This window comes from Lepidochelys kempii, chromosome 1 (genome assembly GCF_965140285.1).
Source record: "Lepidochelys kempii isolate rLepKem1 chromosome 1, rLepKem1.hap1, whole genome shotgun sequence".
Lineage (NCBI taxonomy): Eukaryota > Metazoa > Chordata > Testudines > Cheloniidae > Lepidochelys > Lepidochelys kempii.
Window position 1 is genome coordinate 337,987,510 of NC_136380.1, and position 12,619 is coordinate 338,000,128.

At 49.4% G+C, this 12,619-nt stretch overlaps 1 protein-coding gene across 13 annotated transcripts in view; it reads left to right on the plus strand.

The window, feature by feature from the left end:
- Nucleotides 1-12,619, plus strand: part of FRMD4A (FERM domain containing 4A) — a 563,503-nt gene that overhangs the window by 518,468 nt on the left and 32,416 nt on the right. For 9 of the 13 annotated variants that reach the window (XM_073328715.2, XM_073328720.2, XM_078851170.1 and 6 more), the window contains 2 exons: nucleotides 389-578; nucleotides 8,187-8,328. In XM_073328715.2, coding sequence (XP_073184816.1) covers nucleotides 389-578; nucleotides 8,187-8,328 — 332 coding nt within the window. The remainder of the gene's footprint in view (nucleotides 1-388; nucleotides 579-8,186; nucleotides 8,329-12,619) is intronic. The other 4 variants (XM_078851172.1, XM_078851169.1, XM_073328718.2 and 1 more) reach the window with 1 other exon arrangement.

Here is a 12,619-nt window from a genome sequence, read left to right on the forward strand (position 1 = left end):
GCTTGATCCCAATCCCATGTCCAGGGAAGCTGGAGATGCATACTTTTAGCAGTTTTGGACTCCGTGACTTCTCAAGGACGCGCAGGGCATCAGAAGCACAGCTGGGAAGAGAACCCAGGAGTCCTGACTCCAATCCAAACTCTGTCCACTAGACCATATTACCCCGAGATATTGTTGCAATCACTGTTAGTGCTTTTCAGGTTCGGCAGCTTGCACGTCAACGTGCAATGTAAAATAAAGGCTCAATTGGTGTAGGTGGCCGCCGTTTCCCTTCTGTGATTTTTCCCTTAGCCCAGAACAATAAGGGGAGCAGCTTTTTCAGCACGGTCCTTGGTTTTATTCTGCAGGCCAACCTGCTGTTTGATCATTTTTTTCGTTCTCTGTTTAGAGTCAGAGGAAACCCTGGCACAAACACAGCTCATTCTATCCTCCTGTCTAGGGCGTCTGTGACCAGGAGAACGTTTGGGCACAGTGGCATTGCCGTGCATACATGGTACGCCTGTCCTGCATTGATCAAGTCCATCTGGGCTATGGCCATTAGCCAGCACCAGTTCTACCTGGACAGAAAGCAGAGTAAGGTAAGACGCTCATTGGAAGGGGAGCGCGCTGTAGATGGCTCCCGCTCACTCACCACATCTCCGAGCTGCGGGTTCCAGTCCACAGCGTGGTTCCTGGACTGCCTCATTTTATGCTTCTAACGAAATGGCTTAAAATATTGTTGGTTTTGTGCCAGAACAAGGGAGTTTGATTTCCCCAGAGGCCTGGGGGGGGAGGGGGGGATCTGAGGGCTTAGGTGGAACAAACCAGAATAGCCAAACGTGATTGCGTTCCTCTCCATATTGTTTCAGCATATTCTCCAGTTCTCAAAGAGATACCACTGTGAAGTCAGATCCGTTTCAAATAAATCCGTTAAAAGTACTTTCAGGTTCTACATCTGCCTCTGAGTCTCGTGTCCATCCGTCCCGTTCCGTCCCCCCCGCACCATTCTGTGGTGTTATAATCACACTTCCCTAGGGGAATAGTTTTTCTCCCCCTTTTTGTGGTGTGAAGGACAAGCTGACTAATTGACCATACAACTGAAATATTTAGGTCTTTTCTACACTACACAGTTTTTGTCGACAAAACAGTGGAAGTGTACACACTGAAATGCTCCTCCTGCTGATAAAAACCAACAAGGAGTCCGGTGGCACCTTAAAGACTAACAGATTTATTTGGGCATAAGCTTTCGAGGGTTTACCCGCCTCTCTTCAGTTGGTGAGGACATCAGCCACCGCAGTAATTAATGCAGTGGCTGTAAGTTGACCTAACATGGGTCGACTTATCTTTATAGTGTAGACATAGCATTAATCTGGTTATATACAAAGTGCTGTCGAATGCACAATGGAAACAACCTCAAAAAATAGAGAGGAATGTATTTTTCCCCTCTCTCTAATCCTGTTCAGTTATAATTTTAGGTGTACCCACCCTGGAAGAGCAGCAGGGAGATAATTTTCAGACAGACGTATGATTTTGAAACAGGTGATGTCCCTTTAAATATGAACATTGCTGGTGTAACAAAGCTTAGAGGCACTGTAGGAATTGTCTAGTGGGGCCACCAGATTCTTGAACCCTCATCTGCTCTCCCCTCGTTCCTCAGGAAGTTCCAAATATTCATACCCTTTGCGCCCCACTAGACATCATGGGCAGCTGCACTTTCCTCGCCTCCCTACGCAGCTGTGAATAGGAGAAATCTGTATGTAGCCTGGAACATTAGAGCCTGTGGGGACTTTCAAAGTGCCTAGCTCTTTTTCAAAATCAGAAGCTACCAACAAACAAAAGCAGATTCCCCTCCTCTTGGTGGGAGGGTGGGTTTTGAGTGTCCGGAACTTCTCATGGCTAGCTTCTTTTGTTGCCAGCAGATTGTGTTTCAGATTGTGAGTGCGCATCTGATCTCTCTCTCACGCCCACAGGCAACACCACCCACCAGCCATCATCAGTCAATCAGTCATGTTTGTGACCCTGTCAGAATGCTTTGTCGCAATAATCCCACTGTCATGCTATTGCTTTGATGTTAATACACACAAATATTTTTGTCCCTTTCTCTGAAAGGGTTGGGATTTTAGTCTGTTGTCCCCATCTTTAAGGGACATTGCCAAGACTGATGGATAAACGTCTCAGCTGGGCTCATTTAAGGGTACGTCTACACTGGAAACTACAAAGCGCTGCCGCGGGAATGCTCCCAGGGCAGTGCTTTGAAGTGTGAGTGTGGTCGCGTGCAAGCACAGGGAAGAGCTCTCCCAGCGCTCCTGGTAATCCACCTCCACCAGGGGATTAGCTCCGAGCGCTGGGAGCCTGTCTACACTAGCGCTTTAAAGCTCTCTGACTTGCTGCGCTCAGGGGAGTGATTTTTCCCACCCCTGAGCCAGAAAATTAGAGCACTATGAAATGTAAGTAAGTTTAATAGCTCAGCAGGGCTAATCAAGCAGATCAAAGTGTTGTTCCTAGATGTGTTTGTTTTATAAAACCAGCAATGGACACTCCAAAGTGAAGCTGTGAGATACTTGATGGCTTCAGTTCTTAGAGGTTTGTGCAAATATTTTTTCAGTTCACTTGGGTTTGCACCCCTTTAAAATTTCACTCTGAGGGCTTGTCTACACCATGCAGATTTTAGCGACAAAGCTCTTTTTCAGTACTTTGTCAGCCCTTTTGCCAACAAAATACTTCTAGCCCCGCGAGCGGCGTTAGGAGGAGCGCCGCGTCCACACTGCCACTTGCGTCGGCAAAACATTTTGTCTTTCGCGGGGGACCTTTTTAAAGTACCCGTGAAAGAAAAGTTTTGTCGACAACTTCGCAGTGGAGACAAGCCCTCAGTTGCACCTTTAGATTAATCCCAACTTGAAAGCAAAACATACAGGATTCCCTGGTTTTGCAACAAAACTTGTCATTTCACATGGTTTTGACAAAAGACAATAAACCTGCTGAAACTTGCTCAAAACTGGGCCCAGATTGGTTCTAGCAATTGAGATGAGATTAGATGCAGCACTGTATGACACAATACATTCTGACAAACCGGGCTTGAATTCTGAGTTCATAACAAAACCTGAAACCAAGCAAGTCCTGCATCTTTTCAGATGTTGCTGTGACATTTGGCACAGCTCTGCTTGCAAAGCCAATCTACTGGATTTAAAAAACAAAATAAATAATATGCATTGGTTTTGACCCGCTTGCAGGAAAACCGATCCACAGCTTTTGTTCACAATCGTATGCACAATTGAGCATTTTGCCAGACCCTGGAGACCCTGAACTCTTACTGCTACTGTTTCTATCTGCTCTGTTCTGGAATTCAAGCAGAATGTGGAAATTTACAAGACTTCCAGCTCTCTGAATGAACTCTTCATGGTGCAAAATTCTTGTCAGTTCCCCTTTTTTCTGCACAGAGCAGACAAAGTCAGCAAGGCAAAGAGCCATGTCTATGCATTGGTGACTACACCAAGTCAGTCAAACGTTTGCCATATTGGTCTCAAGAGACTTGTTTTTGTGGGACTTTCTGATAACACAGATGCTCTTGAATGCAGCAGGACTCTCCAGTTGCATGGAGCTTAAATGAGTTAAATTGTCAGAAAAGATGAGAGAGAGTCTAAATGTCCCGCTGAAACACACACAGCACAAAATCCTTCAGCACAAGTGAAAAGGCCAAACTGATCCATGGTGTCAATCCATCCCTTGTGCGACTGCAGGTTCCGTAGACCATCTGACCTCATTGGAATGGCACCACTGATCTTAAAAACTGCTTTGAAATTAATCCCAAATGAGCAAGTTTCCCTCCAAATAAATGAGACTTACCAGGTCTGTGCAATGATTCATTCAAAATTTTCAGAATTGGGGACTGAATGGCCCAGGGGAGCGGTAATGGGATATAGTCTAGCCTTTAACTGCTGAGCTGCCTATACAAATCCAGCCCAGGCCGCATAACTAGCTGTTCAGTGGCCTCTGTGAAATGAGTTAATTGATATGAGTCCTGTTCCCTCCAACGTACAAAAACCCCATAAGTTAATCATCATCATTGTAAGGCAACTGAGAGGCCAAGGGTAGAAGCAGTGTAGAAACTAAACCCTTCTCCTTTATAGAAGTATTCCCTCTATGTACGTTAGTGAGACTGTGGACCTGAGTCCTATCCAAAGCCTGTTAAAGTTAAGAGGAGTCTTTCCTCTGACTTCAGTGGGTTTTGGGTCAGGCTTTTACTGGGGAAGCCTGCACTGCCTGTTCTTAGTTGTACTTCTCCTTGCTTTTGTCTGAATGAGTAGCGGACTTCAGGCTCCAGGAACTTCTGGCCAGGATCTTTATCAGCACTAACTTTACACACGCACACACAAAGGAGGGCATGTTTCCAGCAATTAGCAGGGTCTGCATGCCAGTAAGGGACTGTAGTAATACCATCTAGTATTACTACCTCTGCTCAGCATTGTTCTATAAGGACGTTAGCCAATGCGCAGTCTGATAGATGGGCCCAATTTCTGCTCCGATTTACACCCTGGAGATCAGTGGGGTTGAACCACAGGGCGTCTCCCTGAAGTTGTAATACAAATACATGCAGCACATGCTGCATGAGGATAAGAAATCACTAATGTGTGAATAGCTCAAAGACTTGTCACCCCTGAAAATCAGACTAGCCAAGTAGATAGATAGTAGATGGCCAAATATCAAGCAGGTCATGTGCAGGCTCCTGGTCAGCAAGTGGGGGAGGGACAGCTCAGTGGTTTGAGCATTGGCCTGCTAAACCCAGGGTTGTAAGTTCAGTCCTTGAGGGAGCCATCTGGGGCAAAAATTGGGGATTGGTCCTGCTTTGGACTAGATGATCTCCTGAGGTCCCTTCTAACCCTATGATTCTATGGATAGTCAGTTCAGACAAAATATGAAGCAACCTGACCCACCAGCTAGAACTGAGATTGAACCTTCAAAAGTTGTGAAGGGAATGTCTTTTAAAAATATTGTTCCGTTCACGTGCCTCAGCACTTCTCAGTTTTGACCAGAAACAGCAAGGCCAAGAGGCTGAAAGACTGTTCCTCCAATGTTTCTGACCTGAGGTGATGCAGGTACTATTGGAGAGGCAGGCTGAATGGCTAGGAGGCTCGGCATGCAGCCCTTAATCTCTGTGCCTCAGGTCCCCATCTGTAAAATGGGGTTAATAACAGTTCCCTATCTCACAGGGGTGTTGTGGGGATAAATACGTTAAAAATTGTGAGGTGCTCAGATATTACAGTAATGAATGTCACATAATTACCTAAGATAAATAGAGGATGTGTGACTAGTAATACTTCTCTAGCACCTTCCATCTGAGGATCTCAAAGCACTATGTTTACATATAGTCACAAATTAAGCCTAAACCCCCCTGTGAAGTAGGGATCCATTTTATCCCCTTTATTATTCCACAGATGTGGAAACTGAGGCAGAGAGGTTAAGTGACTTGCCCAAGATCACATGGCAAATTAGTAAGAACCAAGAATGGAGCATAGAACTCTCCTTTCCCAGTGCTAGACCATTCTGCCTTCCTTAACCTATCTAAACTATCCGAACTTTTTCAGAGCACAAAGTAAGGCTGGATATCTCCTAGAACCAGGTTTTCTTGCAAGATTTCTAGGATTCCGTTTTCATTCCAATGGGCATACGCAGCCTAGTTTTTGGGTGCCTGCCCAAATCAGACTTCCAAACATTGTGAACATTTGCCACTTGAAAACATTAAGGCTATAGTACCTCTCCTAGCCTGGGGGAGGAATTACTTACCCAAGTAGTCCTACTGCATCAAATGGGACTGCTAATGTAAATGCCCACCAATGGAGAGACGGGTTCCACAACTGGGCCCAAAAATTAAACATGAAATGAAGATTTTCAGGCCACTGGCAAATCCCGGATCGTTCGGCACAGTGTGACACCAGTTCTCTGAGTTAATAGAAACTCCAGGTTAACCAAAGGTCAGCATATCCTTAGGGTTGCATTAATTGAAGCTCCACACAGCAGTGGAGGTTCAGGTTCTTATGAGCTGGGCCTGGGCACCCAGCTGTCTGAATCCAGGATTTTACAAAGTGTTCAGATGGGAAGCCTTCCCTGAGACCTCTATAAAACTGGGGGTTTTAGTTGTTAAAAGCATTTTAGGTTCAAAACTAGTCTGAAAGAAAAACCAATTTCCATAGCAGAGGCTGAATGACAGTCAGCTCTCAGATCCATGTCCAGCATGCTCAAATCACATCCAATTGGGTTCTTTTTGGTGGAGGAATTTCTGTTTGCTTAGCCTGGCTTTTTAGTTTATTTAGTGGATTTAATAACCAATGTACAGAATAGGGTTTACAATGTACAGGATACTGGGTTTACAATGGTACTGTGCCCACACTCATAAGGAGCCCTGGCGCCCAGACGATGGCCTTGCACCCCGCACCCTGCCCATGAGACCCCGCCCCTGCTCGGCCTCTTCCCCCCGAGGCCCCACTCACTCCTCTCCACCCCCTTCTTCCTCCAGCCTCCTGCTCACTCTACTCCGCCCCCTCCTTCCCATGTGAGTGGCAAGCAGGACCTTGCGGGGGAGGGGGGGGGAAGAGCTAAACAGGGGCAGGGCCTCAGGATGGAGCGTGGGACAGGGCCACTCTCCAGGCACCAGGGCCCACAAAAGATTAATCTGGCCTTGCATAAGCCAGTTCTTAATTAATTGAAGGGGGGGGGGGAAGAAACTTTCCACATGGGCTGATTCTTCCATAACTGCCTAGTACAGGGTTTCTTGCACATTTCTCTAAAGCATAGGTTCTCAAACGGGGGTCCACAGACCCCTGGGGGATCCACAAGGGTACTCCAGGGAGTCCACGAGTTATGTCCAGGACCACCAGCCCTGCTGATCAACTCCTCCCTCTCCCACCCAGCACCTCCTGCACGCCGCGGAACAGCCGTTCCGCGGCGTGCAGGAGGTGCTGGGAAGGAGGGGGAGGAGCGGGGACAGGGTGTGCTCAGGGCAGGGAGCAGAAAGAGGCAGGGCAGTGATGGGGCAGGAAGAGGTGGGGCGGGTGTGGGGCCTTGGGGGAAAGGGTGGAGTGGGAGCGAGGCCTGGGGCTGAGTAGGGGTTGAGCACCCCCAGGGAAAATTAGAAGCCGGCTTGGGGTGGTCCGTGAAAAATTTTAAATCAAAATGGGGGTCCTCGGATTGCTAAAGTTTGAGAACCGCTGCTCTAAAGCATCTGGAGCTGGGCCCTATCAGAGACAGGATACGGGGCTAGACTGACCATTGACAATCTGGCAATTCCTATTGTAAAGTAGATGAGGTGTGTAATCCAGACACAAGAATTGACTAAAATTGTCATGTACATACAAAACACTGCTAATATCTAGGGCTTGTTTTCACAGCAGCATCGCTCATGGAATACTTCAAGTGTTGGCCCCAACCCAGCTCCTGTCCACATGCAGATATCTCTAGCTTGAGCTAAGTGGTGCTTTCCACTCGAGCTAGCTGGCCCATCCGGGGTGTGGGTGGGTCGAAGCTCTAGCGCTGCTGACCCTAGAGCTAGCCGCTGCAGTGAAGACAAGCCTGCAGTCTGCACAGCCATAGTAAAGGACTGAAGCCTGGCATTGCTTTCTGTTGTAGAGCTTTATACAGCCCTGCAGAGTGAAGTCCTCTGTTCTTAACAGATACGTCATGGGCGCCACGTTTTCCTACCAGGGTTCCCAGCCCTTATTATGAAGGGACCGTGCGGGGGCCTAAGTAAATCTTTGTGCTCATTCAGGCCCAGATACAAAGCTGACTGTAGCCAATGGAAAGAGTCCTGTTGACTTTAGTGGGCACTGGATGGCTTCTGCACTGAGGCTACCCAGCGAGAAGGGTGCTAATTATGTTGGCATTTTTGGTGGTTTCTTACTGTAGCTCTTAACATTCAGATTTTCTGGATGTGGTTCTCTGATTTAAGGGCAGGGAAGAGGGGAAAGGAGTCCCTGGCAAATGAGAGATATTAACGAACAAAGAAGCAATGGCAGAATTGCCCCCAGATTCTAAACACAACAAGGGCAGTAGACAACGTGGACATTCGAGTGCCAGTTTCCTTCCATTCTTGGGAAAGTGAGTTGGCTGAGTTGGCTTTTGAGGGCCTGTTTCCTGCCACGGTGAAATGATTCTTTGCTTCTGTGACTCTTAAAGCAACGCCAGAGTGTAAAACACAGCTCTGTGTCTATTCCCAGTCCAAGATTCATGCTGCGAGAAGCCTAAGTGAAATCGCTATTGATCTGACTGAAACTGGAACGCTGAAGACTTCAAAACTAGCCAACATGGGAAGCAAAGGCAAAATTATCAGCGGAAGCAGTGGCAGTCTTTTGTCATCCGGTAAGTCCTTTACCTTGTAACTACATGGGAAATATGGGTTCCTGCCCCTCGGCTGGAGAAAAGAGGAAGATGTAGCTTTGTATTATGCAAGAGCTGCCAGGTGAGGTGAAAGATGGGCCCTTCAGAAATGAATCTGACAGTAACAAGATTCTTCCTTTCAGCTTCGGTCTCTCTGGGTATGTAATATCTGTCTCTCATCTCCTCCTCCTCCCTCACCCAAAACCCCCACACCCAACAAGAGACCCAGGCTCCAATGTGACCCCGTTCCTATCCTCACTGCTAGTTTCCTCTTTCTCCCCAGGATGTCATCTCCAGTCTTCTCAGCTCCCTGCTGCTACCTGACCTATCCCCACACCCTGCTCCTCCAAATCCCTCACGCACTCATCTCCCTGATGCTACCCAGCCTGTCTCTCACGACCTCCGGCCTATGCAGCCATCTCCTCCCCATGACTGGGTTGGTGGCCATCAGTCGTTGTGGCTCATTTGGGAAGCACATGCTGGGGGATTGAAGAGGGCGCCTGGTAGTAGAAAGACAGAATCTCCTCTAGAGATTCTGCACTGATCTGCCTTGTCTCTTAGCTGCTGAAATTCATTCTTCATCTTCCAGCTAGTGCCCCCTGCTCATCTGGCCTCTCAGCTCCCCAATGAGCCAGTTTCCAGGTACCGTTCACCTAGAAACTGCCTAGAGCCCCAAGTTTTATAAGGTTTTTTCCTGTGGAAAATGCTTAGATGCTTCTGTCAAGATGTTCAGTGTGTATTAGGCTGCAGAGCTAAGGGGAACTGGAAGCTGTCATTTCCAGCTCAAGTAGACATACCTGTGCTAGCTCTGATCGAGCTAGCAGGCTCAAAATAGGAGTGTAGCAGCATGAGTGGCAGGAGGGATTAGACACCCCTTAGTTTGGCTTCTTTATAAAGTGGAATCGTCAGTAGTTATGGAAGAAGCCAAACAGGGATCCCTGTCAAAGGGATTGCACCACTGAGGACTGGGAGTCAGGAGCCCGAGGTCTATTCATAGGTGACTGGTGAAAATATTCTTTGCAGGCAGCAGAGCCCACCCTGCAGTCTCCCCGCAGCTCCCTGCTCCGGCCCATTGGCCCTCGCTGCTTGGCAATTCAGAGGAGCTCACCACAGTGTCATCTGAGGCATGTATCCACCGTCAGGCAAAATCCTCCACCTGTGATGCCCCACTCTGACCCCTTCCTGGCCCTGCCACACAGACACAGGGCTTCAAGATCTCTACCGTCCCCCGGGACTCCCCTTCTACCCTCCATCACCTCAGGGTCTGCCCCCTATCCTTGGGCTCCCCTTCTCCTCCGCATAACCACAGATCTCACCCTTTCTCTGGGACTCCCCTTCTCACCCTCCCCCCCCACCCCCCACATCACCTCATGGTCTCTCCTTCTCCCACACCAGCAACTCAAGGTCTGCCCCCTATCCTGGGACTCCCCCTCTCCTCATCCCCTCAGTATCTCCCCCCTGTCCCTGGGGACTCTGCATCCCCTCCCCATCCCTTGAGGATCTCCCCCCTCCTCAGGATTCTCCTTTTAGCACATCCCCATAGGATCTCCCCCTTCTTCCTGAGACACTCCTTTCCCCCATTCCCGTCAGGATTTCCCCCCTTCTCCTGGGACACTCCTTCCCCCCGCCCCATTCCCTTTAGGATCTCCTCCCTTCTCCTGGGACACTCCTTTCCCCCCCATTTCCCTCAGGATCTCCCCCTTCTCCTGGGACCAGAGGTGCTGAAACTAGGGGTACGGCTGCACCCCCGGCTACAAGTAGTAACAACAACCAAATACATGGTTTCCACCTTCAGCACCCCCACTATAAAAATTGCTCCAGCGCCACTGCCTGGGATGCCCCTTTCCCCCCCATCCCTTCAGGGCCTCCCCCCCCCATCTCCTGGAATTCCCCTTCCCCATCCTCATCTCCTCAGTATCCCTCTCCTTTGGTCTGGGACTCTCCCCACCAGTCACCTCAGGATCCCTTCCCCATGCCTGGGACTCTCGCCCCGTCTCATCAAACCTTCCTGGGAGGCACCAGTCAGGAGCCATCACCCCCTGGGGACTGAGGAATCTAGTTCCACCTTCCAGGAATCCAGCGAGCGACCAGGACCCACACCCCATGACACCCTACCCTGCCTCTGGCCCCACTAGACATGGGGCTTCCCCAGCTGATCTGGGCATGCACATGGGTAGCAGGGTGGCTCAAAAATAGATTTTGGAGGGTTGAGCCCGCTCTAGCCCTAACCGCCTATGGGTCTATTCCTGGTTCCAACACTTCCTGCCTGCGAGATGGCTTCTTCCATAACTGGGTAAATCTCTTAACCACGCTGTGCCTCAACTTTACCATCTGTACAACAGTGATCACGTACCTCCTAGGATCAGTGTGAGGACTCATGGTTTGTGAAGGGCTGCAAACTCCTCGGGTGAAAAGCCACCGGAAGTGTAAAGCATTATTATCACAATGATGGGTCATTTAAGTGAAGTGTAGAAGACATCACTTAGACTCATTAAAATCCACAAGAATGGAAACGTGACATGGGAGAAGGATCTTTTCATAATTACAGAGAGAAATGTACCCTCTGAGAACCACTGGCTACAAAACCAAATCCATACTGACTCTGTACATCAACTGTGCTGCAGAACGTCCTTTGTGGCTAACTTGAAATTCCTCAAAAACAGGCAATAAGAGTTACGCTTTAAGCTGGCTGCAGTCGAGAGCAAGTTGTTTTGGAATTCTCTTCCTAGCCCGTGAACAGAGACACCTTTCTGTTTCTCCTGTCCCTCAGGAGGCAGCACACAATCCACTGTTTGTGCCAAGTATCTGTTCAGGGAATTGCAGTGGTGGTGCAGTTTCTGGTGTGGTGTTGGGTTGTTGGCGTTCTTTGTGAGTTTGGCTCTCCCACTGCTGAAAGCAAATAACATCAAGAGCCCCTCCAGAGATCCCAGCCTTGCTGGCAGCATTCCCATCCTCAAAAGCTATTTGCCGCCAATGCGGCGTCTGTGTTAGTACGTTGACTTTCAACCCCCTGCATACCAAGGAATTCAGAGTGCCGGATTCTGTGCTCACACCAGTCTGACTCTGTTGACTTCACTGGGTTAGCCCTGATGGTCACAGGCGGAAGTCAGGAGAAAATCCGGCTCCTAAACGTCTTTAGGTCAAATCCTGATCTCGATTACACCAGTGTAACCCAGAGCAACCCCACTGACAGCAGATCTTTGCCCGTTATTTTTTGCTCCCTGCTTAAAACCCAGCCAACCTGGATAAGTTCAGAGTGCTGGGTTTACATGTCCAGCAGGCTTGCCACATTGACGGAGAGCATGTGGAGTTAACTGACCTGGAGCTGGGCAGGTGGTTCAGATGGATCCAGCTGCAGTTGTGTCTGCACACCTAAAACCCAGGAGTATGTGAAATTGCTCTGGTTTATGCTGTGCTCCTGGTGTGACAAGGTGGAACGTCAGCTTCCAGCTGCACTGTTAGAGACCCATACTCAGAGCCAGATTTTGGGGTCCACCAAACCTATGGTCAAGGACATTTGCAGGACTGTCTCAGATTTAACAGAGGGCTCTGGAGCTTGCTACTGTCTGGTGGCTGCAGCTGTGATGTCTTAGCTAATGAAAGAGGGGACACACAAAGGGGATCTGTAGGAAGGAGGAGCACTTTAGAGGAACTTGGGTCCCTGTAGTGAAGCGACGACTCACCGGTGTGGCGCCTCCTACTGGTCATCTTGGGAATTAGCTCTTTTTCAGCTCCGGAGCACCTCCTTCTGGCTGGTGTCTCACCTGCCTTAGGTCCCATGTCCCTCATGGACCCCGGTGCCCCTTTACCTCAGGGCTCTGCCCCAGCAGTACCCCCACACTCTGGGTCTCCCCTTCCAGGGGAACCCCCAACCCTCTAAGCCCACCTTGCCTCAGTGGCTACTGCCAGTCGTCATCTAGCCCCTGCTCACTGGGGCAAACAGCAGTCTGTAATGGCCACTCATAATTGGCAAGGGGGTAGGACCTGCTGCCTTTGCCTATCCCTGGGCTGCCTCTCTGCAGCCCCAGGACCTTTTGTAGGCCTTCACCAAGGCCTGCAGCCTGGGGGTTTACCAGGCGGGAGTTCCCTAGCTCCCTTTGCCCTTCCCCACCACTGCTCTGCTTCAGGTACCTTGCTCCCAGACAGCTAGCCCTTCCCACTCCAGAGCTAGAAAGGGATTCTGACAGCTCCTGGCCCCCTGCCCTCTTATCAGGGCCAGCTGGGCCCTAAGTGAGATGGCCACACCTGCGGTCAGCCACTCCCTCAGCTGCTT